General features: G+C 40.4%; 1 protein-coding gene across 1 annotated transcript; it reads right to left on the bottom strand.

The window, feature by feature from the left end:
* Window positions 1-367: 367 nt before the first annotated feature.
* Window positions 368-23,945, bottom strand: ALG6 (ALG6 alpha-1,3-glucosyltransferase). The gene is made up of 15 exons (XM_054384376.1): window positions 23,937-23,945; window positions 20,815-20,926; window positions 17,307-17,391; window positions 13,823-13,912; window positions 12,835-12,923; window positions 10,464-10,546; window positions 9,749-9,813; window positions 7,006-7,191; window positions 6,161-6,296; window positions 4,105-4,190; window positions 3,458-3,542; window positions 2,317-2,387; window positions 1,437-1,505; window positions 1,090-1,288; window positions 368-616 (listed from the first exon to the last, which is right to left on the bottom strand). Exons 2-15 carry the CDS (start codon window positions 20,894-20,896, stop codon window positions 416-418), a joined length of 1,527 nt encoding a protein of 508 aa, XP_054240351.1. The 5' UTR covers window positions 20,897-20,926; window positions 23,937-23,945; the 3' UTR covers window positions 368-415.
* Between the last annotated feature and the right edge of the window lie 3,223 nt (window positions 23,946-27,168).

Here is a 27,168-nt window from a genome sequence, read left to right as displayed (position 1 = left end):
AATTCGTGTTATAAAACGATTCAGCAAGACGAGGTACAAGTCAAGAGTTTCTACTTAACCTCCAATACTTCAGCTGATTCTGTTGGGAAGCTTGTACACTCACTGCTAACAAACCATTTTGTTTGGCTGATACAACTTGGGGATTTCAGGATTAATTAAAAATTTGGTCCTTTATTAGGTATTTTAAGTTTACAAATGGTAGCAAAAGTATTACTCTTCTGAAGAAAACACACCAAGCCCATTTCCACGCACTCTTCCCAATGCTTCTCCTAGAAATGATAAGCGTAATGTGTTTGCTGACTCTCACCAGCTTACAGGAAGTCTATCGTCCTACAAACAGCTTTACCTGCGATGCCAGGCACTGCTCACTGCAAATCCTCTGTCCTTTCACAGTCTAGCCTTTGGTCTTTGCAGGTTAAATGATTTTCTTCTGAAAGCCTCGACTGTTCTTTGAGTCCCAGATTATAACAACATTAAAATACACCAGAAATAACATGAAGTGTAAGCAGGAAATGAGGGACACGGACAGAGGGAACAAATCAGGTAACCTCTGTAGAGGATTCACTGTAGCACTCATCAGAGACAGGACAGCCATTAGCGTCACTGAGAGGAGAAACTGCAAGGGAAGGAGGGACAGATTAGCTGATGGGGATTTAACATTAAGGCTGCTGCTGTAGTGCTGAGGGACATGGATTAGCACAAGACTTGGTAGAGTTAGATAATGATTGGATTTCATGATCTCAAAGGTCTTTTCCAACCAAAATCCCAGAATGTTAGGGGCTGGAAGGGACCTTGAAAGATCATCCAGTCCAACCCCCCTGCCAGAGCAGGATCAGCTACACCAGGTCACACAGGAATGCATCCAGGTGGGTTTTTAGTATCTCCAGAGAGGAAGACTCCACAACCCCCCTGGGCAGCCTGTTCCAGTGTTCTGTGATTTCTATATTCTTCAATCCATACATAGATGACACTGCCCTAGTGTGGCTTTCCCTCTTTGGGGCTTTATACAGTTATTAAAAGTAGTTTGTGCAAGTACTTCAGCACCATGAAGGGCTGCAAGGAAGAGCTACAGGAGTTAAAATGGCTCACCAGGATTTTGACAATCTTGGGAAATGACTTGACCCATGAAACATATCCCCTGAAGGAAAGGAGGAATAGCTTCAGCTGCAGGTCCTCTGCTGATGTCTTCTCAAATATGGAGAAGGAAGCCACACAGACAGAGAGGAAGGCCAGCGAGGTCATGGTATAGGGCAGCAGCAGGCCATCCTTCAGCAGGAGAGGCAACATACTGGTGACACAGAAGTGAGCCCACATTCCAAGTTGTATTTTCAAGGATGTAAAAAAAAAAAAAAAAAAGAGGACAAAGAATACACTTAGACTTACAGGGATTGAGGAAGAACACAGATTTCAAATAACATTTATAGAGTCCAACTCACCTGAATGTTGATACAAGCAAAAACCACGTGGCCATGAATGGGATTTCATTGATGATCAAACAGACAGGTCTGAAATAAGATGAGGGGAATCAAACACTGCAAACACTGACAGAACAGCTCTTCAGCCTCAGCCTTTCACATTGGGCTGCATACCTTCTGCTCTGCAAGTAGGGCAGAGCATTACCACAGCAGTTTGGAGAACAGGTTCAGTGAGGAGCAGCTCAGGGTACTGGGATTGTTCAGCCCATAGAAAGGAGGCTGAGGGGAGACCTTCTGGCTCTCACAAAGTGACAAAGGAAATGGCCCCAGGTTGCACCAGGAGAGTTTAGGTTGGACATGAGGAACAATTTCTTCCCCAAAAGCGTTGTCAAAGCCTGGCCCAGGCTGCCTAGGGCACTGGTAGAGTCCCCATCCCTGGAGGGATTGAAAAGCTGTGGAGAGGTGATGCTGAGGGACATGGTTTAGTGATGACCTGGCAGTGCTGGGTTAACAGTTGGACTTGATGATCTTAAAGGCCTCTTCCAACTAAAATGATTCTGTGATTCCCTACTGTGATATCAGTGAGGTATCAATCACACAATTTAACTTGCCCCCATGGCCCAGCCTTGCTATGCAACTCAGTACATGTCTCTACTGTCCCTGGCAGCAGCACCACCTTGTCCAAGCCCACAGCCAGTCTGTCCCTGGGCAAACAGGGATGCCCTGCACCTCAGTATGCTCCAGTAAATGCAGCCAGAGAGGTAAGTGAAGCAGGAGAGACCACAGCATGGCTGGGTTTGGACACTCATTTACAGGTTATTCAGAGAAGCAAGATCAGATATGTACTTGTAAATGGGAAAGCAGCACAGGGTAACAAGATGAGGAAAAACATTCTACTTACAGTGACACGAGAAGAATAGATTTTTCATGGACTTGAAAGGAGAACAGGAAAAACGACAATGCACAACTAACCTTAGGAAAGGAAATCAGAGACATATTAGCGTATCTGAGCGCAATGCAAAGCACTGGTTCAGTTTCTCTGCTGGCATGGAAGAGCTAAATGATCTGATTTTTCTGATTAACTACTATGTTTACTCTGGTGCAGTTTACAAGTACACAGAGCTGCTCCTGTAACCACCTACACACGCTGCAAAGCACCCTGTGTGGAAGTTTACCCAGAGCACTTCCTCCCAGAGCCCTCACTCTTGCTTAGCTTTTCCTGGCACAAGTATCCCCAACACCAGGCAAACACAACATTCACTGGCAGAGTTCAGTCCTGCTGACACCTACCCTCCTTTTTGACAGAAAAGGTTCATCCTCATGAATAGTCAATACACCAAAGTAAACAGCCTGTCTTTTTTTTTCCCCCCACCAGATAAAGCCACACTGTAAAGCATAAATCAATTCTTGAAGACGACAAATGTTACTTTTAGTCAGTGATGTAATAAACCCTCAGATATTCTTCACATTAAAAATAAAAATTATCTTGTAACTCTTGAAGCTATAGGACCAGCTCCACATAGCTGCTTTCTAGGAAATTTTGATTTTTGCATGTAAATCACGTTCCTGTGCTTAAACCCAATGGCATATGACTAAGAAAAGGCAAACAATTGGGAAAATGGTATCATTTGCTTTTTAAGCTGTTAAGGAGCTTGCAACATCCATCTCAAGATGCTTTTATTGAATTCTGCAGCCAATGCACTACAAAAAAATAGCACTTTGGAAGGTAAGCAGAAGAAAGTCTGACTCTGTATGAGGCTTTTAATGTGTACAGAATCTACTCAAGACTCTTCAATGGAAGATCATAAAAATGTAGCATTATAGAGAACTGAGGGTAAGGAAAAAAAGTCTGGATTTAAAAGCTAGGTCAGATCCTCCTGGCCATGGGTTACAAAGAGTTTTGGACCACATCTCTCAGGAGAAAAATGGACTGCACTTAATGGTACTTCTGATCATTGCAGCAACTGCAGGGAGAAGTGTTGGCTGCAGCCCAGCTCTCAGTGGTGGGCACAAACCAAGGAGCCATTAAAATAGACACTTACCAAAGCAAATTTAAACCCTCTGAGAGAAGGCTGCACAGTCAGCTTTATACATGTGGGAAGCAGGCTCAGGAAGGTCACAGCAAAACTGAAGAATTTTAGAAGAGAAACAGCTTTAATACGGGAGTAGCCACATCCATGGTGTAACATAATCACTTTGGAAAAACGCGGAAGATAGGAATTCAGTTGTGATTTTCACAAGTACAGAAGGAGACCCATCATGAGAGGGGAGCACTCCACAGTCCACTGATACAAGTGGGTTTGAGGAAGGAATGAAGCATTTCAGACTCTGGAGACCTGGACTTGAATTCTTCACTATGTCAAAAGCCAGAACTATAAACTGTGGCTTCCAAGAGGTAATTCTTCGAAGAGGAAAGCAAATTTTAACTGAGTTTCAGCCAACCAAGTAGCTTAAATCACTACATAAACCATCAGGAAATGTTTCATTCCTAAATCTTCCCAACTGTACTTGGGGAAACACTTTTCCCTTGGAAAAAAAGTACAGTATAGGGAAAAAAACAACCAAACAACCAACTTTTTTTCCAAGATATTAACCATCAATTCTCATTATTCTTTGACCAGAATCACTCATTTGGAAGAAAAAAAAATAATACAGATAAACTACCTAAAGCACTTCAGTTATATCTTACCTGAATTTTAGCTGAGTATGAGGTGTGACTATATTCTTTATCTTTACAAGGACACTGAGACTGCACCAAATATTGGCAACTTTATCCTGGAAGGGAAAGAAAAAAATACATTAAAAGAGTAATTAGTGATAATTCAATTCATGTAAATTTATGTTTGTGACAAGAACAGGGCTTGAGAGATGAGTTTTTACCCTGATACTGCAAAAAACCCACTTGTAGTTTATATTCTTAGATGAACTTCATATTCCTAGATATGCTCTTAAATTATTCTGATCTTCAAAAGGTTAAAGTTTCGAGGCAGTCAATTAAATGAGAAATAGTTCTCTAGCACTATCTGTTACCTCCTGAGACCACACATTTTGTGAAAACAAGGCTCTGAAATTGCCTGTCCCTGACTAAACACTGCCACACATGAATCTTTTGTCCAACGTGAAGACACTGTGCACTGTCATGTTTCATTCCATACCTGAGCCTCTTTAGCTGTGCTCACTGCCTGCTAGCAATGACAGAGTTAACCTCTAATAAATCAAGGAGTCTAAAGACATTAGCAGTTGTGCTAGGATCACTTTCAAAATTAAATTTGTAACTCCAGCTCTCATGCTCTTGAAACTCATCCCGAAACAGCTGCTTGAATCACAGCTGTGTGAACATAACAGCCAGAACGCCACTGCCACCAGCAACTGAGCCACCTTCCTCACGTGCTCCCCAGCAGCACAGAATATGCACTTCAGATCTGCTGAGGATTCCGAGGGCACAGAGGGGTTGGCAGCAGCAGGGAACACACAGGACACGCTTGCTGATGGGCCAGTGGGGTTTTACAGCCATCACCATTTGTTACTGCTTCTGTAAATGGGAAGCAAGTCAAAGAAGCTGTCACAGGCAGCCCAGGATAGCCTTACCATTCACTGCTTACGTGGACAGTTTCTCATTTTATCTAGATTAGCATCCAGCAAGTCACTCCCCTGGTCAACTCAGGAAATATTTGTGCTAATATTACACTAAAATCCTTCAACTCTTTCAGACTCACTGCTTATTGTCATTTACAGATTTGATTTTTTAATGTTTGTACTGAATAAAAGGTGTGGTGACCAAAACTATGTATTTATAAACTCCAGGTAAGGATCAGGGTCATTGGTTGGGCATGGGGGGGCTTCAGAGGGCGGTATCATTTGTAGGGGGTTTATTTAGATAAAACTAGTAAGAAAATGCTGTCTTTAATACATCAGCACTAACTTTTGAAGAAAACAAAAGTGCCAGTAGTGACACGACTTGTATCTAGAGTATAATTTAAACTGACTTAGACTCCATCAGCATTTACTCAAAATCCCTGGGACATCAAAACCTGGACGCTCAAAGCTTCATTTTACTGCTTAAACTGCTTTTCAAAGGGTAATATTAAGATTCATGTCCTAATTAAGCAAAGCAGCAACAATGACTTACTGTTAGTTAGGAAATCAGTAATGGCCATCAGGTAAATGAGTAACTGCTTTACTAGATGAAGGCTGCAGGACTCAGCACCTTGCAAATATCCACAGAATGAGGAAAATGGTAAAGGTGGAACTGGCCTCAAACTTGTGGAAAATAGTGTGGAAACTTGCACTGAAAATACAAAGAGTATGCAAAAGCAAGTCCCAGGCTGTACCCAAACCCGTCATTTTTTAATTAATTATCTTCAAATAATGAATCCTGTTGTAAATAGTTCAGCAGAGGCAAAGACGGAGACTCAAGCTGTTAACTTTTAAGGTTCCATCTTCTGACACTGTCAATTACTCTGGAATCTATGTCAATGGAAAAATGTATGGATTGAAGTACGGGGTTTGATGATGGGATAAGTGTTGTCTACTCATATAATATCCTGGAAGATGCCAGCTGAGCTGGGGTTAAATACTGGATTAAATAACTGGCAAGAAACGACTGCTGAAGGCAGCAGCTCAAATTACTAGTCCTGTGGTGTGTCTCCCACATGAAATCCCCAAAGGTCACAATGAAGGTTTCTCAAGGGATCTAAGAAGAGGGAACATTTACAGCAGGGTGGGGGAGAAGAAAACATGCATGCCTCAAACAAGCCTCGGTCAATGGGAAAGAGTCTTCTGAGTACTTGCATGATTTGTTCCATGTTGGTACAGAAGGGCAGCCAGCAGACAGCAAAGGAAAGCACCACTGTCCCTGCTATTTTAGCTAGCAATACCAATCTGCAAACAGGAGAAAAGCTTCCATCAGAAAAGATCAATCCAGCTACTGGCAACAAAAGTCAGCTCTTGATGTATAGAATAAACCTTGTTTTAAGAGATACAGAACTCAAGGTGACAAATCTAAACACAAAGAGTTACAAGTCTTCATCCTCAGAGCAGTGACAACTCCATGAGAACCACCGAGCCACTGCTGTCAACCCAAACCTGCTGCACACTGCAACCCATATTTAGTTTAGCTCACAGAATGAAGAGGGATAAGGAAGAATACCTTAGTGTTCAGTGGAAATAATGTAGGTCTCAAGATACGTTTATTCAGGAGGGGAACACATTACAATAAGGTGTATCTTCCACTGGAAATTAATGGACTCATAGAATGGTTCAGTTGGAAGGGACCTTAAAGATCAACTAGTTCCAACAATTCCTGCCATGGGCAGGGATCACCTTCTACTAGACTCGGCTGCTCAAGGCCTTATCCAGCCTGGCCTTGAACACCTCCAGGGAAAGTGCATCCACAGCTTCCCTGGGCAACCTGCTCCAGTGTCCCAATGTAAAAGATTTTTTTCTAATATCCAATCTAAATCTACCTCCTCAAGGTTCAATCCATTCCCTCCCACAGGCAAATAAAAGCAATCCCATTCTCACTGCCAGGCTGCCTGGGCGTATTCTTGAGAAAGATAAAACAGTTTAAAGCCACTTTGCAGTCACTTACCCCTTTCCTTTCAGTCCTTTCTTGAAGCACTTCCCAAGCAAATAGCAAAAAAAGGGCAAAGAATGGTAGAGTTCCATTTGCTTATAATTTAAGGCCAAGCAAAATGCCAGTGACCCCAGAAGGTCCCAGTCATAGGACAAACAAAGCACAGCCCACAAGGCAAAGCCAAGGCTCACTGAGTTGTATATGGTTTTTTATGTCAAGGACAAGATACACATCTTAGTGCTGGAAGCCAGTACTGAAAGCTCTGAGGGACAGGTGTAAAGCAACAGGCAAAAGGAGTTTGTTGACGTTTTAAAAGCAAATCACCAGTTGTGACTGTTGTTCAGAGACAAAGAATCTGATTTCTATTTAAAGTGTATTTTTGATATTTCCAAGGCTTAACTTGAGGCAAATATGAGGACGAATTTTTTTTGTGTGTGTGTGTTAATTATATATGTAATGTATATTCAGTGGAACAATCTTGTGGTGGCAGTACTCTAAGATTCCTCAGGGTGAATATTGTTTTTTTCTTGGTATTTACACGATTAAGGATAAAGCTCTCAAGAGTCTCTCCTCCCAGCTCCCAAAGGATATGTGCAGAATATTAAAATATATCAGGATTTAAATTATGTATTATTTTGTTCAAGGACTCCTGGGGGTTTTTTGTGATTCTGCTCTACTCACAATGCACCCTCATCCATGGCCAGCTCCTTTAGCTGCTCATATTGAACAAACAATGATTAATCAGTACTAAAAGCAACATTACATATTTTTACAGAGAGAAACCAAAGAAAAGTTCTAGTCAGAAATCTCACAATATATTCTTTTCTCCTTCTCAATATAAATAACTACAACAACACAGCATAGCACAGACTCAGAAAATCATTTTGGTAGGAAAAGACCTTTAAGATCATCAAGTCCAACTATTAATCTAACTCTACCAAGTCTGGTGCTAAACCATGTTCCTCAGCACCACATCTCTACAGCTTTTCAGTCTCTTCATGGATGGGGACACGACCACTGCCCTGGGCAGTCTGTTCCAAGGGTTGACAACCCTTTTGGGGAAGAAATAATTCCTCGTGTCTAACTTAAATCTCTCCTGGTGCAACCTGAGACCATTTCCTCTCATCCTATCATTTATTGCTAGGGAGAAGAGACTAACTCCCACCTCGCTCCAACCTCCTTTCAGGGAGTTGTAGAGAGCCACAAAGTCTCCCCCTCTGCCTCCGTATCTCCAGGATGAACAACTCCCTCAGCTGGTTCTTACAAGACTTGTGCTCTAGACCCTTCACCAGCTTCATTGCCCTTCTCTGGACCTGCTTCAGCATCTAACACATTCAGATTGTCTACCTTGTTTTCAGCCCAAACAAGGCTCTCAAAACCACAATGCATATTTGAGATCTCATCCATTTCACATATACAATGTTATACCAAAATGCATCTTCTAGTATTTTGGCATTTATATCTGGCAGAGCCATGCAGCAGCAGTTAAGGTTAAATAAATCTATTAACCTCGTGGGAGTTGGTCATAGACAGTGAAGTTATTCACCTGAGAGTCCCACGGCTGGAAGAGACCACAGGCGACAGAACATCTGTCAGCTTCACCACAGCATCTGCTACATTTCATCACCCCTGAGGTGAGGTTTACTGAACCTTTCCTTAAAGATCTTGATGCTGCAGATTCCACAACATCCACAGAATTTATTGCAGCATTTCACTCTAAGGTTCAGAGCCTTTAAATACATGGAAAAGACTCATCTTTACAGTCAGGACAAAACCAGAACTGCAAAGTTCCTGAACTGTAACTCAGATATTCAATAGGTTTGTTTTCTTCAGAATCTGCTCTCTATGATTTATTACCTTGCAAGTCAGGATAAGGAGATAAGGAGAACTTATCCCAATGTTCCAGTATTTAAAGGGTGGCTACAAAGAAGATGCTGATTTCCATTTCACAAGGAGTCACATGGAGAAGATGAGGGGGAATGGGTACAAGTTACTCCTGGGGAGATTCCCATTGGACACAAGTATTTTTCACAAGGACCATCAGCCATTGCAATAATCTCCCCAAGGAAGTGTCAGAGTCCCAGTACTTGAGGGAGCAGTGGATGTGGTGCTGAGGGACATCATTTAGTGCTTCGCCATCTTGTCTAGACCATGCTTTTGCCAAGAGAAGCTGGATCAGATAATCCTTGAGGTCCCTTCCAACCTGGGATTCAACAAGTCCTTGCTGCTAAAGAAAGCCACCAATTAGCAAACTATTTGATTGTCAAAACTGCTTTAGTACTAGGTGCTGAGATTCAGTATCTTCTTAGAATATTTCAATATCTACATTTACCAGATGTCCAGGATTGTGTCCCTCTGGCTTGATGGCACTGAGCAGCACAGCCTGGAGCAGTCAATTAACAGCATTTGCTTGTGGATGTGAAAACAAGTATAAACCCAGAAATCTTAGTAAAAAAGACCCACCTGTGAAGGTGTCTGCCACCAGCACTGACTACTTAGCTCTGATGGTGTAGCTAGTATCAGGTGCCTAGTTTGAAATGGTTGGGCAGTAAGTGAAATAAATCCAGTCTCGAGTAGCTGCAAAGGCACATTTTATAGAGCTGAACATTTTACACAACTACACTGTACACCTCTCTCTGCTCTGAGGTAGGCAGAAGCCTCTCAGGTGTCTTGATGTACAAAGGTAATCTAAGAACAGATACAACAGAACAGTGTTTCTTGATAAATGGGAATTCATGTCACTGCAGAACAAGGATACTGGAAGTGTCCGTGGTCAATAAGAATGAGGCCTGGATAAAGCAGTATGCAGAGAGCACTGGCAGCCTGAAAAGAAAGGTCAGTAAAAAGGGAAAAGTAACTATTTAGACGTTAGATAGAACTATTTCTCTACTACTTCCTCAGTACAAAAATTTGCCCCTACACAGTGCATCCTAGATGTAGGAATCTGCTTCTCTAAAGGTAACCTTCTGTCAGTAATATTGATCAAGACTTTCCATAAATAAGAAAACATTGAATGGAAAGCAGCCTGCCCTTTGCCAGTCAGCTCAGAGATCACCCACACCCATCTCTAACCTTCAAACCACTTCAAACATCAGAAGACTCATTCCAAACTGCATTGGTTCTACAATGAGGAACATGCAAGACAAGGCACTTCCTAGATTTGTCACAGCACAAATGCTGGATTTACTACTCAAGCAATAGATTAAAAAAGAAATCGAATTCAAGAATTTATGGATACAACTCTTCAGAGCATTTTGTTATTGTTATTAAAAGAATTACTGTAAGATAAGGCAATGGCTTTATCTTTTTAACTGAAAAGCCTTTAATAAGGGAAACACTGACTGTCATCAGTTCTGTATCAATTGAAGCCATCACAGTGTTCTATACATTAACTGCTATCCACAGTTACATTTCTATCCTGTTTTAAGAATATGTTTTCCCTGGGTTTTAATTTACACACACCAGATACTTGCCTTCTTTTTAGTAGATGTTTCTTTCAAAGAAAAACAATATAAAACAACTGCAGGAATATAAACCAGCAAATCAGCAACAAACACTGAAAAATAAAAGATGGACTTCAGGTTAGAATCTTCCCATATACTTCACCTTAATGCTATTCAAGTTGTGGATTTTCATCTGCAGTGTGAATCTTTGACTCTATTTAGTAGCTTCTTAATGCTCCATGTTTGTATTTGGTGTAAAAAAACCAAACAAACTACTCAGGTGATAACTACACAGTGTTGGAGTGAGACTAGTTGCCTGCTTTGTGAATGTGAATTGCATCTGAATACTGAATACTTCACTCTAATCATTCAGTTGAAGAGTTGTCTGACTATAGTTTGAACTGAATATGCTTTTCTGTTCTCTTACATCGCTTTATGTTTCACTAATTTAAAGACGTTTCAGGCTTGGCAGCCACACCAAAGCTCATTTTTTTTCCCAACTGGTTTGGAAAAGACAAGTTAAAAATACAGGCAAATAAGCATTAAAGTATCAGAAAGTCCTTCCTTAGAATAAACTGGGTAGTTCCACTTCAAAGGACAAGAAGAAATAGGTCCACAGAATTTGATCTTGTTAATGTTTCTACCACTATCACTTCTGGTGTCCAAAAGCTGCTGCTTCCATGTGTTCAGCTGTTTTGGCTCCTGGCACAGCCTCAGTCAATAAGGGAGCACACTCTAGTTCCTCACATGCCAAAATGAGAGAAGGCATTCTTCGTTCGCAAAAGAAATTAGCTCCTACTAGATCCAGTCGAGTGGTTTGATGGAACAGAGAGTCTGGAGATATATACTGGAGATTGTTAAGAGCTCCTTAACTATGTGTGTGAATTAGTGGTGATGTGGATAAACAGAATAAACCAAATTGTTTGGCTCTGATCATCTGCCTACAGTAAATATTGGTAAGAAAGTTGACTGGAAACAGAATCAGCAGGTTCACCTGCCTAGAATTGTGTCAGCTGCTGCCCATACTTAAACCACCAAGTGAATTCTCCTTAGGTATTGTCTTCAGAGCCTGACAAACTCCCATTATGTCTATAAATCAATTTCAGAAAATGGGCAATTATTCCAAGAGGGAAAATATAGTTCACATCATTTTAGTCTCATGTTTTGGAAGAAAGTGTTTGAAGCTATCAGTTATTCAGTGGTGAACTGTTTCACAGGCTTAAGCCACAATTAAATATACCCAGGGCATTAGCAAAACAAATACATCGACACTTAACAGAAAGGTGGAACACCAACTCCTGACATTGACCAGCCTGAATTATTTTAGTGCATCCTTCTAATGGCTGTTTTTACAAAAGGTTTATCAGTTCTCCCAGATCCATCAGGGCTTTGTCAAGTGAGCTGATTTCAAAATTAATAAAGACTATTTCAAGGGTAATTAGGTTCTAGTGATTTTTATTTTTTGTTCAATGCAATCAATAACTAGAGACCAGACTGAGGGGTTGGTGAAGTACAGAAAAGCTATTGATGAGCTACAGCTTCTGCTGTTGCAAACAGAAAATATTTTGAGGAACTCAAAATGAAAGGCAGATTTAAAATGAAAGAAAACAGCAATAGGAACTAGATCTTTAAGGTCCTTTCCAACTCAAACCATTCTATGAAGGCTCAGAGAGCAAGAACTCACTGTCCTCACTGTTCCCTGTCCAGTACTGATACAGCTACTGAATTGTTTCCATATTGTTTTTTTGCACTTGTTTTACCATTTTCTTTGTAGAGGCAGTTAAAAATAAATGGTAAAAAATTATTACAAAATGACATTTAGGATAGAAGACTTTTTTTGTTAACAGAAGTTTGTCTCTAGAAAGTGGTGACTGAAAGAAAAGTGGGATCTTTAAAAACATCAAATATCTCCCTTTCAGGTGAAATATGCAGCTGATAATAAAAATCTGAGACCTCAAGAGGCTGCTAAGTCAGTGAATGTCAGTCTATATGCAAAATAATTTTAATATTAAACTCAATCTAAGATGGAAATAGAATCACAGAATTGTTTTGGTTGGAAAGACCTCTAAGATCATCAAAATGAAAAGTGTATTTATCAGAATGGAAAACACTATTTCAAAATGAAAGCATGTTTCTGTGCTATAAAAAAGTGGCTTTGTTTTAGAGTTGTTACTGAATTTATTGGGCTGAAAACTTGTTTGTGTATTTTATATTTAATCAGCTTCACAAATGGCAGCAGAAAAGAGAAGCATACAGGAGTTTGGTTCATAAATGGACCTGCAAAGCCACCCATCAAAGAACTGGGAATAAACTGGTGAAAACAGAAGCTGTGTGATATTATACATGCTGAATTAGTGAGACCATTCTGTATGACTATCCTAAGGAAAGATAATTTTCCTACCTGTTGTACGCATAAATAACTTATGTGGCTGACTCTCATACCCCCGAGATGTGTGCAGAGCAATCCAATCAGGATTTATTAACTTTGCACTGTAAAACAAAAGCACAGACACATCAAAATGCAGACAGCTCTCGTTTCCCTTTACACTCCTTTCAGCAATAAAGATGACATGCACAGGGGCATATCCCAAGAATTAAGATGAATGAGAAGAAGTATTTCAAAGAGCAGTAGTGATCAGTGGAAGATTTTCCTCACCACTAGAGCAGTTTACACCACAGTTTTCAGCTGCTCTTTCACAATTAAAATCCATAAATAAAAATCTTTGATAACAGTACAACTGGAATTCAGTATTTGTTAGGACAAGATAACCACCTTCAGTCTAGTTCCAGTGACTTTAAAAAAAAAAACAATTGTAAATACCTCTCATGCTTAAGTATTAAATATAAACCATTTACAGTTCACATAGATGCCCTGCATAACTGTGCCCATGCACTTTAACCTACATTCTTATTCCATAAGTCTCATTCCAACAGCAGTAAAGCCCCTGTGGAAAAAGTATTCCAATAACAGAATTCTATTTACATGATATCCAGTCATCAAATGTCACTTGGGCTCTCAATAGGCAAAAGTTTTCCCATGATCTGCACCCAATTCCTACAGCACTTTGTGCCTCACTGCTCCAATAGTGGCTTCTCTGGAAAGCTGAGTAACAAAGCCACACCTAAATATGCTAACGCTGAAAGACCTTACCAAAAGAACATAACCCTTTAATCATTACAAGGCAGAAAACGAGTAGAATTAGTTTTAAGCAACAGGGATACACATAAAAACCATATGTCCTCAGCTTTGAAGTAGCATCAGCTGGTAGTTTTTAGCTACCAGTTTCTCTCCTTGGGACAGAAAGAAAAAGAAAGGAGAAAAAGAAGAAAAAGATTAATTTGGTGTTTGGTGTTCACCATCACAATAAGCATTGAAAGTATTAACTTACATGTAAGCACACATCAAGCTGTGATAGGCAGTAAGAGGTGGATAATCAAGGCCCCAGTACATCAGGTTATTATCACTTGTATTGAAGTACCTAAAAATAAAAAAAATTGCAAGGAGGATCTATGTGCCCAGCTTTGTTTCAGCCCAAGGAAAAGCCCAAAATATTAAAACATATATTTTTATCAACATATTCTAAATACAATATAGAAGTTAGCAACTTCTAGTTCTGTTCTATTTTACATCACACACACCAAAAAAAAAAAAAAAAAAAAAGAGAAGTGGCTCCGAACAACTCAGGGTTGCAAAACAGACTGAAAAAACTGCTAAAGCATCTTTACCTGGAGAGGGAAAAATCCTTGATGTTTGACAAAAAAAGCAGAGACGGAAAACCTCACAAAAACAGTTTTGGACACCTACTGTAGTTCTAGATTTGTGGTAGGCTTTGAGGGTCCTCACTGCCATCCACAAAGCAAACCTACGCTGTTCATGAACAGCAATTAATCCAGAAGACCACAGAAAACTTGCCAAAGAGGAAATAAACCCAATGCAGTTGCAAGGAAATTCCACAAAAAAGGAATTCTAGTGTTTTTCCCCTATATTAATCCTAGATTCTCTTTTTTGCTGGACTTGGACAAACCATTTCATGTGACAACAACTTCTGAATAGTTTATCTTTACCTGCTGCTCTTTTAAACTGTTTTGCAGCAAGTTCTGAATTGCTTCTGCTCAACCTTAACATGAAAACCCATCTGCTGAAGTTACCCTGCTGGAAAGCAACTGAAGAGAAGTGGAAAAGGGTGGCGTGATGGTATTTCACAAACAAAAAGGATCATAGGTCTGGAAGAGAACCATGTCACAGCAGGTGCCCCTAGGCACTTCTGTGAGCATGAGTATAGAAGGCAGAGGGCTAAAATATTCCTTAGAAGGAAGCAGCAAATTCTCAGAATAACAGCTCCCCAATAACCCACACAAGGGCACGAACTTCTGCCACACAGGTCTACCTCAAAACTGTGGTGAAAGCTGGCAGCAGTTAAAATGAAGTCACCTCTTCCAAAGGAGAGGGTGCTTTTATCCAAGGAAGGCAGAAGTCACAAAAATAAGGCGCTAGTCACAAAAATAAGGAACTAGGCCCTCTACATCTCACAGTGAAGCACTGACTAGTGCACTCTGCCTGCAAAGGGACAAGCTCTTGGCTTTCCCAGTTTCTCTCTTCAAATGCAGCTAGTTTCTGACATTTATTATAGTAAATGGTATTTCTTGAATTCTTTATGAGCTGCCTGCAGCTGATGATAATCTGATGATAAATCATATTTCTTTGAGTTGCATCTGTGCTTTTTATCCCACAACCCAAAATTGCTTGTGCAAAGACAGTTGAGATTCTTCATGTAGACTATGACATTCGGTACTTAGTAAACTCTTCAGGTTTTGGGGTTATTTCAATTTTCACTTCCATAAACTCAGTTTTCAACAGAAAAACACCCACTATACTCAGTGATATTTAACAAAAAAGGCTTCACAGTTTTAATTAGCAGTGTAACAAAGGATATTCTTAAAGTAGCTTTTCATAAACAATGTCAAGACTCCAAAGAATAACATAAGAAAGAATTAATTAAATTCTGGCCTTTGGCTCAGAGAAATTTCACACAAGGACACCAAGTATAAACCACACTGCAGCATTATTGGTTTTAATGAATCTTTGGTTTGAATCAAAATAAGAATGAAACATGCAGTTGTATCACCTAGACTTGTCGACTCAACAGGAAATGTGACAATTGTGTCTCAAAAAGATCAGACTTTATAGGACTATGTCCTCACAAGAAAGCTACTCTCTGTTTACCTAGTCAGATGTCCAGGACATGTGCATGCTGCATGGAGAGCTTTATCTAAATGCTAAACAAATAACAGCACTAGAAGAGATTAGTATTTCAGCTTCAAACGTGAACACTATTTTTACATACCATAAAATATCTTTTCCCACTGTAGAGTACAGGAGGTGAAGGGACAGCTTAGCATTCTAGAATGTAACCCCTGCACATCAGCTGAGATGTTCTTTTCCAAACACCCAAGACTGAAAATCACTTCAATATATTAAAGATTCAATTTCTACACCAGTCTCCAGACCACCCCCCCAAAAAAAAACTACAACAAAAAAACCCCAACCAACCCACACACCCCAAAAAAACCCCAAACAAACTCAATAAATAAAAAAAAGGCAAATACAATAGGACCAAGATGCCCAAACTGGCAGCCCACATGCTATACCTGCAATACAGTTTCACCTGGCCCCTAGGATTGCCTAGAAATTAAAAATAATCCGATAATGATATTTAAAAAGTAATCAAATAATAATATTACAATATTCCAAAATAATATTCCAAGCTACCCACTCTATTATTATGTCAGGTCTCCATTATCCCAACTCTGGCATAAGTGGATTGGAAATCCCAGAAAACGTAAAAAACAAATGGTAATATAGATAGAATACAATGATCTGAGGTCACAACGTAGAAGTTATCTCAGAGTTCCACACTGCCATTCTTTTGGAACTGGCCCCACATATACTTACAGAAATACAATTGAATTAACAGTCTGTTCTATCATCTGTCTGTTCCTCGACAGAGAGCTGAGTTAAAAATGACACCAAAAAAACAGAATGCCACTGTTCCTCTTAGAAGATGACCTGGAGTTCCAATTTATTATTGTAGCATATAAATGGATTAAATACTTTTCACTGTTCTATACTAGTTCTAAAGAATCTCAGAAATAATTTAAAAATAAATTATCTGGAATATTTTTACAGTTTTAGGTGACCAGTTTAGGAGACAAATTTTCACTAGCCTTACATTTAGATTCCAGGCACCCATATTTTAGACCTGTGTGAAGAACAAGGGTGTGAACAATGAACTGGCAGGTGTGAAAAACCACCAGTGCCCCGAGTGCAAGAAGTCAAGCCTCTGCATGTGCCCCTGCCTTTTAGTTTAGGGAAGACAAGCAGAGTTCATTTTGGTTTGGTCAGTGAAAGCTTCCATGCATTTCAGGACTGGAACCTGGAACACCGAACTGATCTAGACCAGAGCAAGCTTCTCTGATCTCTAACATAAGCCTGATACAAAATTGCTTCTTGATTTTTCCAGTCAATTCAAAACAAAGGTGGAACTTCACAACATAGCCATTTACCAACCAGAACGTTTTAGTACACAAGCTCATAGCTAGCAAGTAAACAAAAGCACATTTTAGTATTTTTTGTTGTGGTGGTGTTGATATTATTTGTTTTGGTTTTGTTGTTGTGGGTTTGTTTCATTTCTGTGAAAAAATGGCACCTCAGCCTAAGAATAGGCTGTTACTCTATTACTACAAGAGTTTCTTAGACTAGTTCACAGAACAGTAGCTGTTGCAGAGATCCTAAATGTATATTAAGATAAAATAGGAAGCAAAGTTTCATTACATCTACTCCTTTGTAACCTCAACTACAACAGCACTACATACCACTGTCTGATGGGTAAGTTGTAAGTAACTTCTTGCCAATGTCTCTGAGCTTCATAGTCTCCATACATTGGAGGTTTTCCTGCACCTAAAAAGAGAAGACAGTATTTAGGAATTTTTTTTTTAATTGCTTTTCCTCAAGGTATGTCTTTTCATATTAATATATTACTAATTTTATTCTCCATTCCTGTGGTATTTGAGAACAAACTAGATCTCAGCTGCTATGCAGTCTAACACAGAGAAAAAACAGTTACACTTTCTTCCACCTATCGGGATATTTCTGAGCTGAGCATTTATCCACTGTGAAGAACTGCTTCCTCATCTGACGCACACACACAAAAAAAAAACCACTTCTAAGTGTAGATGAAAAACATCACGCTTTCTCTGAAGTACAAAAATGTACGTAACAGACACCTTCTCCTGATTGTACGAACTGCCACACTTCCTTAGCATATAACTGACAATGCTCTCACCTGTGTTTCAGCGATGGCATGGTACCTTGCTATTCACAGTAACAACCAGCCTGATACTTAAATTTACCAGAACTAGGTGCTGCAAATCCCTCAGCTCCTCTCCCTTTCCCCTGTTGCCTGCTTTGCAGGCGTACTGCATGTTTCTTTCCCCACGGTTCTTAACCAGGAGTTAAGGATGAGCCATGTACTGAATCAGGCTATTGAGTACAGAATAGGTTTAGGAAAACTTTTTATCTACAAGGCTTTCTAAATAACTGCTGCAGTTTGGTTTACAGGAATTCTCCCTCACACATTTTTCAGCCAAGTGATGGTTGTTTACGACTTCTGCCAAGTGAGTTATATTAAAGAACACTTTTCACACATGCATACATAAGTCTCAGGAAACGAAGATTATTTTTTTCCCCAGTTTTATCAAGGCAAATACTTCAGATGTCTCCTCCTACACAATTTTTTCAATAGAAACCTAACTGTGATAACAGCCAGATGTTAACCATCTTTATCACAGTTTATTTACTTCTATTAACCTCAATATCTTATTGAAAACAGAAACTGAACTCATCAGACTTCCAGTCAAATATTGACACTAGCCAGACAGGGATTTAAGAGTTTGGGGTTTTTTTTAATATTTAATATAGGAAAAGCATCTGTATTTTTTTCCCCATGATCTATGTTTGTGGGAGTTATGCAATCTCAGATATGTGCTTTTTATTCCTAAGTAGTGGAGAGAACAGTTAATCTCCACTAATTTATTCCTGGGTAGCAGACAGAGTAGATTATCTCCTCTGCATGACACATGCAACTAAAAGTTCCCCAAATAAGTGGGGTCACTGAAAAAGAGGAGTTTTATCACTGTTGATTCTGTAGCTATAAATCTAGTGGAACAAAGAACGTGCCATACAAAACACTAAGTGTTATCAAGATTTTAGAGTGGTGTATATACACACCCATTTTATTTCAGCTTCTCCTCTCACAAAAAAAAAAAGAGGGCGGAATTAATTGACTTCAGAATGAACAAAAGAAATCTTAATCCAAAGGTTTGATTACTAAAAGCCAAACAGAGACTGATCATACCTCAGTTTGAAAATGCATATTTGGCTTCATCTACAGCAAGTATACAGCCAAACAGAACTTGGATTTAATAAAAATGGACTGTTTTGTTCTAAAAGGGTCACGGATTAAATTTAGAATGGTTATTTACCTTCAACTCATTTAGCCAGGAGTTTGGCAATGCATTAAAAAAATTATGCATTAACCTATGAAGCCAAGTTTTTCCTCAATTCTCCTACACCAATTAATATCATAAATAGTAACCTTTCCAAACTAGCTGTTAGTTACCTGCTTTCTCCACCAGCCCACCCTGTTCCCAGTTCTAGAGACAGATCCAAAAGCATGTTAGATATCGAGCAACAACAGAATGGAAATGATAGATCCAAAACCTTACACGGCAGATTTAACCCCCTCACATCTGGCCAGCCACACTGCGATGGTTTCAGAGCACACCAAATCAACATTTCTATCAGAGCCTTCCTCAGAGAATGACTGCTTCTAATCCTTTACTCGATTTTACTGTGTTGAGCAGTAGTGAAAGCAAACTGAGATCATGTCAGTTTAAACATTACCCTGTCCCATTTTTTTCTTGCTCCTGTGATTAGAAGTTTATTACATGTGAAGGAAGTCAAAAGAGAAAACAAAAATTCCAGTGTACTTATGCATTTGAGAGCTGACATTTAGGTTTAGGCTTATTGTTTTGTTTTTTTCCACCAGCCAACCATCAAAGTTGAGCACATGTTTTAATAAATTGCTGGATTAGGTCGGATGAAGCTTTTCCAATTCCTACAGAAGCTACACAATCACTGTGTAGGAAAAAAATATTTAAAATTGTTACTTTAAATTGATATTTTAGCTCAGGTATTACTTTAAGACTCACTTTCAGAATATTGATTGGTTTGAAATTAAATCAACTTTAAGAGAAATTTAGTTAGCAATGGAATTGTAAATACAAAGATCTATTATTGTGTGGCAAAAGCCAGGGTCTTTTTCTGCCTATATGTAGGTTAAAAAAAAAAAAAGGAGGCTTTTAGCTACAGAACAGAGCTCTCATAATGGCATTTTCAGCAAGCAAACTCAAAATAAAACAAGAAGGTCTTCATGCAACTTATCATGAAGCAAATTTCTTCAAGTAAATAAAACCCAGGAGTTCCCAGTTTAAAATCACTAGAATACAACCGAACAGCTCCAGCTATTCAGGGTACGAGGCTCCCAACTGTCTGAACAGAAAATGAAAGTTGAATGTGACTGAGCTTGGGATTCCTGTAGCTGATGGGGACTGAAAGTAATGTTTCTCTTTTTGAAGAAAATCCGCAGAGAGCAGCTTTCTGCAAGCTTATGCTAGGTGCAGGAATGGCATCAGGGGTCTGGAAAAAAACTTACTAGTTCTTTGCAAGTATTATGAGATGGGGAGAAGAAAAACTCATCTATTAAAAGAACATAGCTCTAGCCCATGCTGTAAATAATCTTAGCAAGTACAGCTACAATCACTCACTCCACATCAACTTTACATTGTCTTCATTATCACCAGCATGGTTTGACATAAATAGAAGTAAGTTCTATAACAGACACAGTTTTAAAAGTACAAGATTAAATAAATATACTCTTGCAGCACAATAAAAATCTGCAGCTCCTGTGGAAAAAGAAAAAGGCATAGAGGTGAACAGCCAGCTGTTCTTTAGCTTCACCTCAAACATTAATGATCATCAATTCCCCTCTACATCCCTGTCCTGCAAAAAAAAAAAAAAAAAAAGGGTTGTTTTTTTTTATGGACACTGTTTTGTTCCAAACACTGATGTTAATCACAGTACATTTCAGAATAAGAACACAGTATTAGAGGAACCTTAGGGAAACAGAAGCATTAAAATGCAATGCTTGAAACAACACATTACTTCCTTGTTCTGATTGTACATGCAAATTCATTTTAATTTCTCACAAGGTCCATAATCCACCCCCATGCAGTTGTTTTACAGACCACAAGTGTGTGTTACCTGAATAAGACCCAAGCGATACGGTCCAGCGTACTGTAAGTGCCAGTAAAACAGTAATTGTCATTAAGCTCCACTTGTCCATAGCTTGTCTTTTTATCAAGCCAAAAGGTAACTGAAAAAAAACAACAAACAAACAAAACACCACCACAAACATTTCTACTACACAGCCATGATTTTTTCTTCAGGCACTTAAAATAGCACTACTGATAGTCCCAGTTTTCTCCCCACCCAGAAGCATTCCTGTTACTGTCCTGCCACCAGAAGCATGCTGCAATCAGGAGGGGGTTTCCATACTGGAGCATTTCTAACAATTAAGCCAAACTCTGTGCAAGAAGCACTTTCACCCACTTCTGAGCTAGAAGCTGAAAAGGCACCTGACAAAATGCATAACAATAACAGCAAGAAGAAAGGTAAAATATTTCAAGAGATCCAAGAGAATTCTGATCAATACTACACTGTACATACACACATATACTTCAGTATCACCTTAATAAACTCCACACAATTTAAGCCAACGTACAGCATGTTCCACTCACAAGAGCAGACTCTGTAAGAGATCAGTACTAAAGAAAGTAGTGGGACTCAAAACACGCCATCCATGTATGTTAACTAGCTCACAAATTAATATTTGCCTCCGAACAAGAAAATCTCTACAAGAAAGTCTATAAAAATTCCTAGATTAATAGCTCACTAGAAGAAAAAATATTGTCAACAAGCATAGGGTTTTAAAAAGTGAGTAAATATTTCAGTATTAAGAACACCATTTATTTTCTCAACTAAGAGCACCACAGCCAAATTATAGAACATGTAGGTCTGGTACAGACTTCTCTGTTGGGTTAAATATATTGAAAAATTATTTTAAAAGTTAACTATGTACTAGCAAGTGTTATGCTGGAGCAGGTATTATCTGTTATAAAAACACAGCCTATCATAAACCCTTCATCATCTGTTCTAATTCCACAGGAATACAGTCATGAGTATATAAACAAAATATTAAATGCATAGCAAACCCAGGAATGCAAGTATCTGCCATTAATGACCAAAAATCTCTGATGTGAATCTTACTTTAGTTTCTTTGACTTTAAAAAAGGGGTTTGAAATTCTACCTTGCCATCCCCAAGCACAAGCACACTATCCATCATCTGCCTCTCCCTTGAGGATACACCAGATGAAACCTCCCAGGATCAGCAGACCTTCTCCATCCTTCTACCCAGAACGGCCAGAATGATCTCCCACCAAGCTCGCTTCACCATACTAAGAATAAGAAAGCTGCCAGAGCTGTCAAATTAAAGGCCACATGCACCAAACCCATAAATCAGGAAACAGGAAATTAATGATGTTGCCCTATGCAAGAACCACTAACTACAGAATAAGCAAACTTTGACCCAGAGGATAAAAAATATTTTAATCTGAGTTAGAAAAGAAAATAAAACACTCCAGCCTTGACAGTGAGAGACAGCAGTAAATCCGAGGGCTGTATTTCTGCCAAATCAGCAGCACCATTCCCTCCACAGTCAGCAACAGATACATTACAGGAGAGTGGGTGAACACAACTGCCAAAGACTTTCCTTGCAGAAGAGGCATCATCCCACTTAGGTGACTTTAAGACACTTGCCATTGCAAAAAAAAAAAAAAAAAAAAAAAAAAGTTCACCCCACACCAGCATTCCTGAATTATTTTACTAACAGGAAAATGACATCTAAGAAAAGTTTAGGCTATTCTGCTCAAAATATATTTATTTATGATTCACAGAAAGGTATGACTCAACAACACTGTCCATAGGAAAAAATTAGTTTAACAAAGTAAATCTCTGACAGCAGTAGATCACCATATATAGGTAGAAACTGATACCAGAGAACACTGATATTTGCATGCTTTTCATGCTACCCCTATGCCCAAACCACGGGAGAGGCACATTTATCTGAACCAAAAATACTGAGGTCAACTCTGTAGATCCCTTTACCCTAAGTGAACTCTTCTGCTTCCCAAACTTGGGTCCAGTAAGACCAGGCTCCTATATGACTTCCAAAATCAAGTGTCTCAAGCCTGGCCTTTCCCTTCTATACAATACTCACACTTGCCCTTCCCTTATAGCGCCAGTTAGAATAATTAATAATTATACTTCAATTCCTACATACTGCCAGACTCACCTGCAGACTCTCCCATCACTCTCTCATTTACCTCTGCCATTCCCTACATTTGGAGTAACTGTCATTTGCTGAGGTACTGAGTCTCTTTTCTCTCTCCTCTCAAAAGTGGTTCTTAAAATTCTTTCCTACTTCTTATTCATCTTCGATAATTATCCCACACCTCCTGAAGCAAAAGTCGTGCATTTATTAGAGTCTAAAGCACAGATCTCCTTTTTGCTACTCCATGGGTAACAATGGCAAACAATTAAGGTTTTTCAGATGATAAAAGCTGGTTTAACCAGTCTCAAACTTTTTTACCTCTGGATGAGCAACATTAGAGAGGGTCTCTCAAGTGAGATACCACCTATGAGCCTAAGCTCCAGAAAACCACTTGTCCTTACAGATTGCCTATTACGAAGACTCAGATAAACAAGCAACGGTACAAACCACCCACTCCTCGCCCAAAGGAAGCTTCCAGAATTCAATCATAAACGCAAGACTGTATTAAGATGTAACTCGTTATTATAACAAATATCACCACACAGCATCCTCCCCCTCTCAAAACCACTCAGGCTAAATGTAGATTTTTCACTTGTTGAAGTAATACCCGTTCTCTAAGCCTCCCACTCCGCTACTTCTTGTCACAAAACGTATTATTTCTCCAACTCCCCCACTCACCCACCCTCCATCCCCAGTCTCCTCACACAGACATGACGATAACCTGCAGCTGCTCTCAGGCCTCCCTGTCCGCCCAGGGAGCTGTCCTCAGCCATAGCCCCACCTCACACCACCCTTACCCACCGCTCCAAGAGATCCCTTCCCCTCAGCCCCAACCGCCGCCCTCACCCTGAAAAAGCGCCCCTCGCTAACCGGCACTAACTCCCCTCTCAACCCCAGGGCACGACAGCAGGAGTCAGACTGCCTGCCAAGCCCTAAGGGAGCAGTGGACCGCTGCCGCCGTCCCTTCCCGCCCGGTCCCTTCCCGCTCCTTACTGGACAGAAGGTGCGCGCACGCACTTCCGCCTCGGAAGCTGCTTCCGGTTTTCCGCCGGCCACTGCGCGCATTCGTGAAGGCGGCGCATGCGCAGGAGGGGGGAGTCTACGCCTGCGCCGCCCCGCCCGCCGCGGGGAGGCGGGAAATGGCGGCTTCCCTCAGGTGAGAGAGAAGTGGGTTTGGTGACGACTGTGGGGCATAGGAATGGAGTAGTTCTTTGGGCTACCTCGAAGGTTTTGGGGAAGCTGAAGATGATTTAGCTTCACCTCACGGTGGCTGTCGTGGGAGTGATGTTAGCCCTGTGTGTGAGCCTGGTGTGGGCTGGCTAGCCTGCCCCCAGCTCTCCTTCCCCTGGGTTGGTTCTGTCAGATATGGGTGCGTACTCGTCTTTACCCTGCTCACAAACATCCTTTCAGTGCTTAAATCTATTGCAAGCATTAAGGGAAGCATGAAAATGGAACAGTGAATATTAGTGGTGGAAAATACAATTTTGACACATGGGGAAAAATGGCTTTTCTTTCTGGTGTTGAATCTAAGTGGGGTTTTTTGTCCGTTTTTGAGGAGGAGGGGAGCAGCTGGAAAATGAGGGTGGTGAGGCATTGGAGAAGGTCGTTCAGAGAAGTTGTGGATGCCCAGACTCAGGATGTGTTCAAAGCCAGTGTGTACAGGGCCCTGAGTAACCTGGTCTACTTGAAGGTTTCCCTCCTTACTGCAGGGTGACTGGAACTAGGTGATCATTAAGGTCCCTTCCAGTCCAAACTATTCTGTGATTCTCTGAGCCATGCCAGGGAGTTTGGGAGTGGTTCCTCAGCCTTTCTGGGAGACAATATATGGGAATCAACATGACAAAAAAAAACTTGGGTTCCATAGGCCTCTCTTTTACAACCTTTCACTTTTACATGCTTTAATTCTCTTTAAGGTCTTGACAAAGTACGTAGAATCTTGGAGGTTGGAAAAACCTCTAGATCAAATCCAACCATCAACTGAATACCACATACCAAATAAACCATGTTGTGAAGTGCCATGTCTACACATCTTTCAAGTCCTTCTAGGGATGGTGACTCTACCGCTTCCATGGGCAGCCTGCTCTAATGCCTCACCACTCTTTCAGTAAAGAAGATTTTCCCCTGGCACAATTTCTTCTTGTCCTATCACTTGCTGCTTGGAAAAAGAGACCAAAACCCACCTGGATGCAACCTCCTTTCAGGGAGTTGTAGAGAGCCAGAAAGTTTCCCTTCAGCCTCCCTTTCTCCAGGCTGAACAACACCAGTTCCCTCACCTGCCCCTCACCAAACCTGTTCTGCAGACCCTTCACCAGCTTTGTTGCCCTTTTCTGGAGTTACTCTAGCACCTCAATGTCCTTCTTGTAGTGAGGAGCCCAAAACTTAACCCAGCATTTGAGGCAGTATAACATCAATTATCCTACATCATCTTTATACAACCCTTAATGATATTTAAAAGCGTGGTCTCTGGTTTTCTTTAGATTGCTGTGGTTTTCTTCTGGTTGTGCATCTAACAGCAGTGAGAACAAGAAATATAGTAGAAAACTGATTATTTTACAACTAGCACAACACACTGAGGCATTCACGGCTGAACCTTCCAGATGAACTGAACTGCTCTTCTTGGCCTGTATTCTCAGGAACGAAAGTTATAAAGGATTTAAACCCAACCCAAAATGGGTATGGTTGAGAAGTAGCTTGTCACTTACGATAGAAACATTAGAGTAACCAGAGATGACAGGAAAACAAATTTCTCCATCGATTATTTGTTTTAGACTAGACACTAGGGCCAGACAATGTTGCTTGCTACCAGAGATGGCTTTTTGTCTGGAAGTTTTTCCAAAGCAATGACACTTCCCACCAATTTTTGAGTTGAGTGCCAGTTACTTGGTCTCTCTGACTCCTGCTGTAGCATTCTCACCTGAGAACATTTGAGAGTGTTACCTCAAGGAGGTGTGATGAGGCTGAAATTTAGTGATTTTATACAAGCAGACAAAAATGCACACTGGTCTGCTGGTCTGTCAGGCTGTTTGGAACCATAATCCTATTGAAAATGGCAGATGATGGATCATCAAATCTTACATATTTTACCTAAATCTCTTGTATTTGATCACTCCTATCAGTGCTAAGTAAAATGCTTCCATGTTAGGATATTACTAAGATCCTAAGGGATGTCTGGAGATGAGAAATCAGTGAGATAAGTACAGTCCTAAAAATCCCTCAGCTACAAAAAGATTAGAAGATGGGCAGAGTTCCACATCCTAAACTCCACCATAGCTTGGCCGTATGACACTAAAAATATGGGATGCAAAGTGAATTCCAGCCTGAGTCTGGTGGAGAACCACCAAGGCAAGTCCCTGTTTAATTTTATCCTCTTCTAGGCTCTCTCCTTCCCTCCAGGAGTTTCCATGCCCAGAATTAAAAAAAAATAGTTCCCATGAGTCCGAGGAATACAGCACAGCAGCACCAAGTCCCTTGGCACTGCCTGTGGGTTCCTACTGAAACAAACAAACAAAAAATACAATAATTTAAAAAAATGAAAGAAAGAGGGCAGGAGCAGGAAAGGAGTTTTGGGATTTTACTTGCTTGTTGACAGTTTGGTGCTGGAGCTGATTCAGGGAAGCAGGAGCAGCCGGCTGCAGATTCAAGTGCATTATTTCAATTAGCTGAGCACTCTTTGTTGCAAGGTGAAATCATTCACTCCCCGGGCAAGCTTCTTTATTGAATGCTTCCTAAATACTTGCATCGGTCACGTCGCCTGGAATTGAGTCTCTGTCACTAGTATTTCTGCGGTGACTTTGAGCGGATCAATGACTGGAAAAGGCATTAAGGACACATTGATAACGCGGGGTAGCAGATGAGTGGGGCTCAGTTTTGGTGCTGGGTAGTAAAGAGAAGCCGATAATGAGCAGATAAACGGCTTTCTTTAACCCTTGGCGTAGATGGAAAGCCGAGCAGTGGTGAAGCAAATATCTCCCGGGTATTGCATCTGGAGTGAAATGCGGCCAGGATAATGAGAAAAGTCGTTCCGAAGTAGGAAAGCAGTCCTGGGAGAGGCTGCTGCTATAAAAAGTTGCTTTCCAACTCGTCTAGGATTTAGCTGCTGATCTGAGCCGCGATGCAGGAGCGAGCCGAGAAACAAACTCTGGAGACGTTTTCAATCGCAGATTCTCCATCTGACCTTTTCTCGAGTTTCTGGCACTATAAAACCCTCAGGAATTCAGCATTTGTC

This window comes from Indicator indicator, chromosome 10 (assembly GCF_027791375.1).
Source record: "Indicator indicator isolate 239-I01 chromosome 10, UM_Iind_1.1, whole genome shotgun sequence".
Lineage (NCBI taxonomy): Eukaryota > Metazoa > Chordata > Aves > Piciformes > Indicatoridae > Indicator > Indicator indicator.
This window is presented reverse-complemented; position numbering and strand designations above follow the sequence as displayed.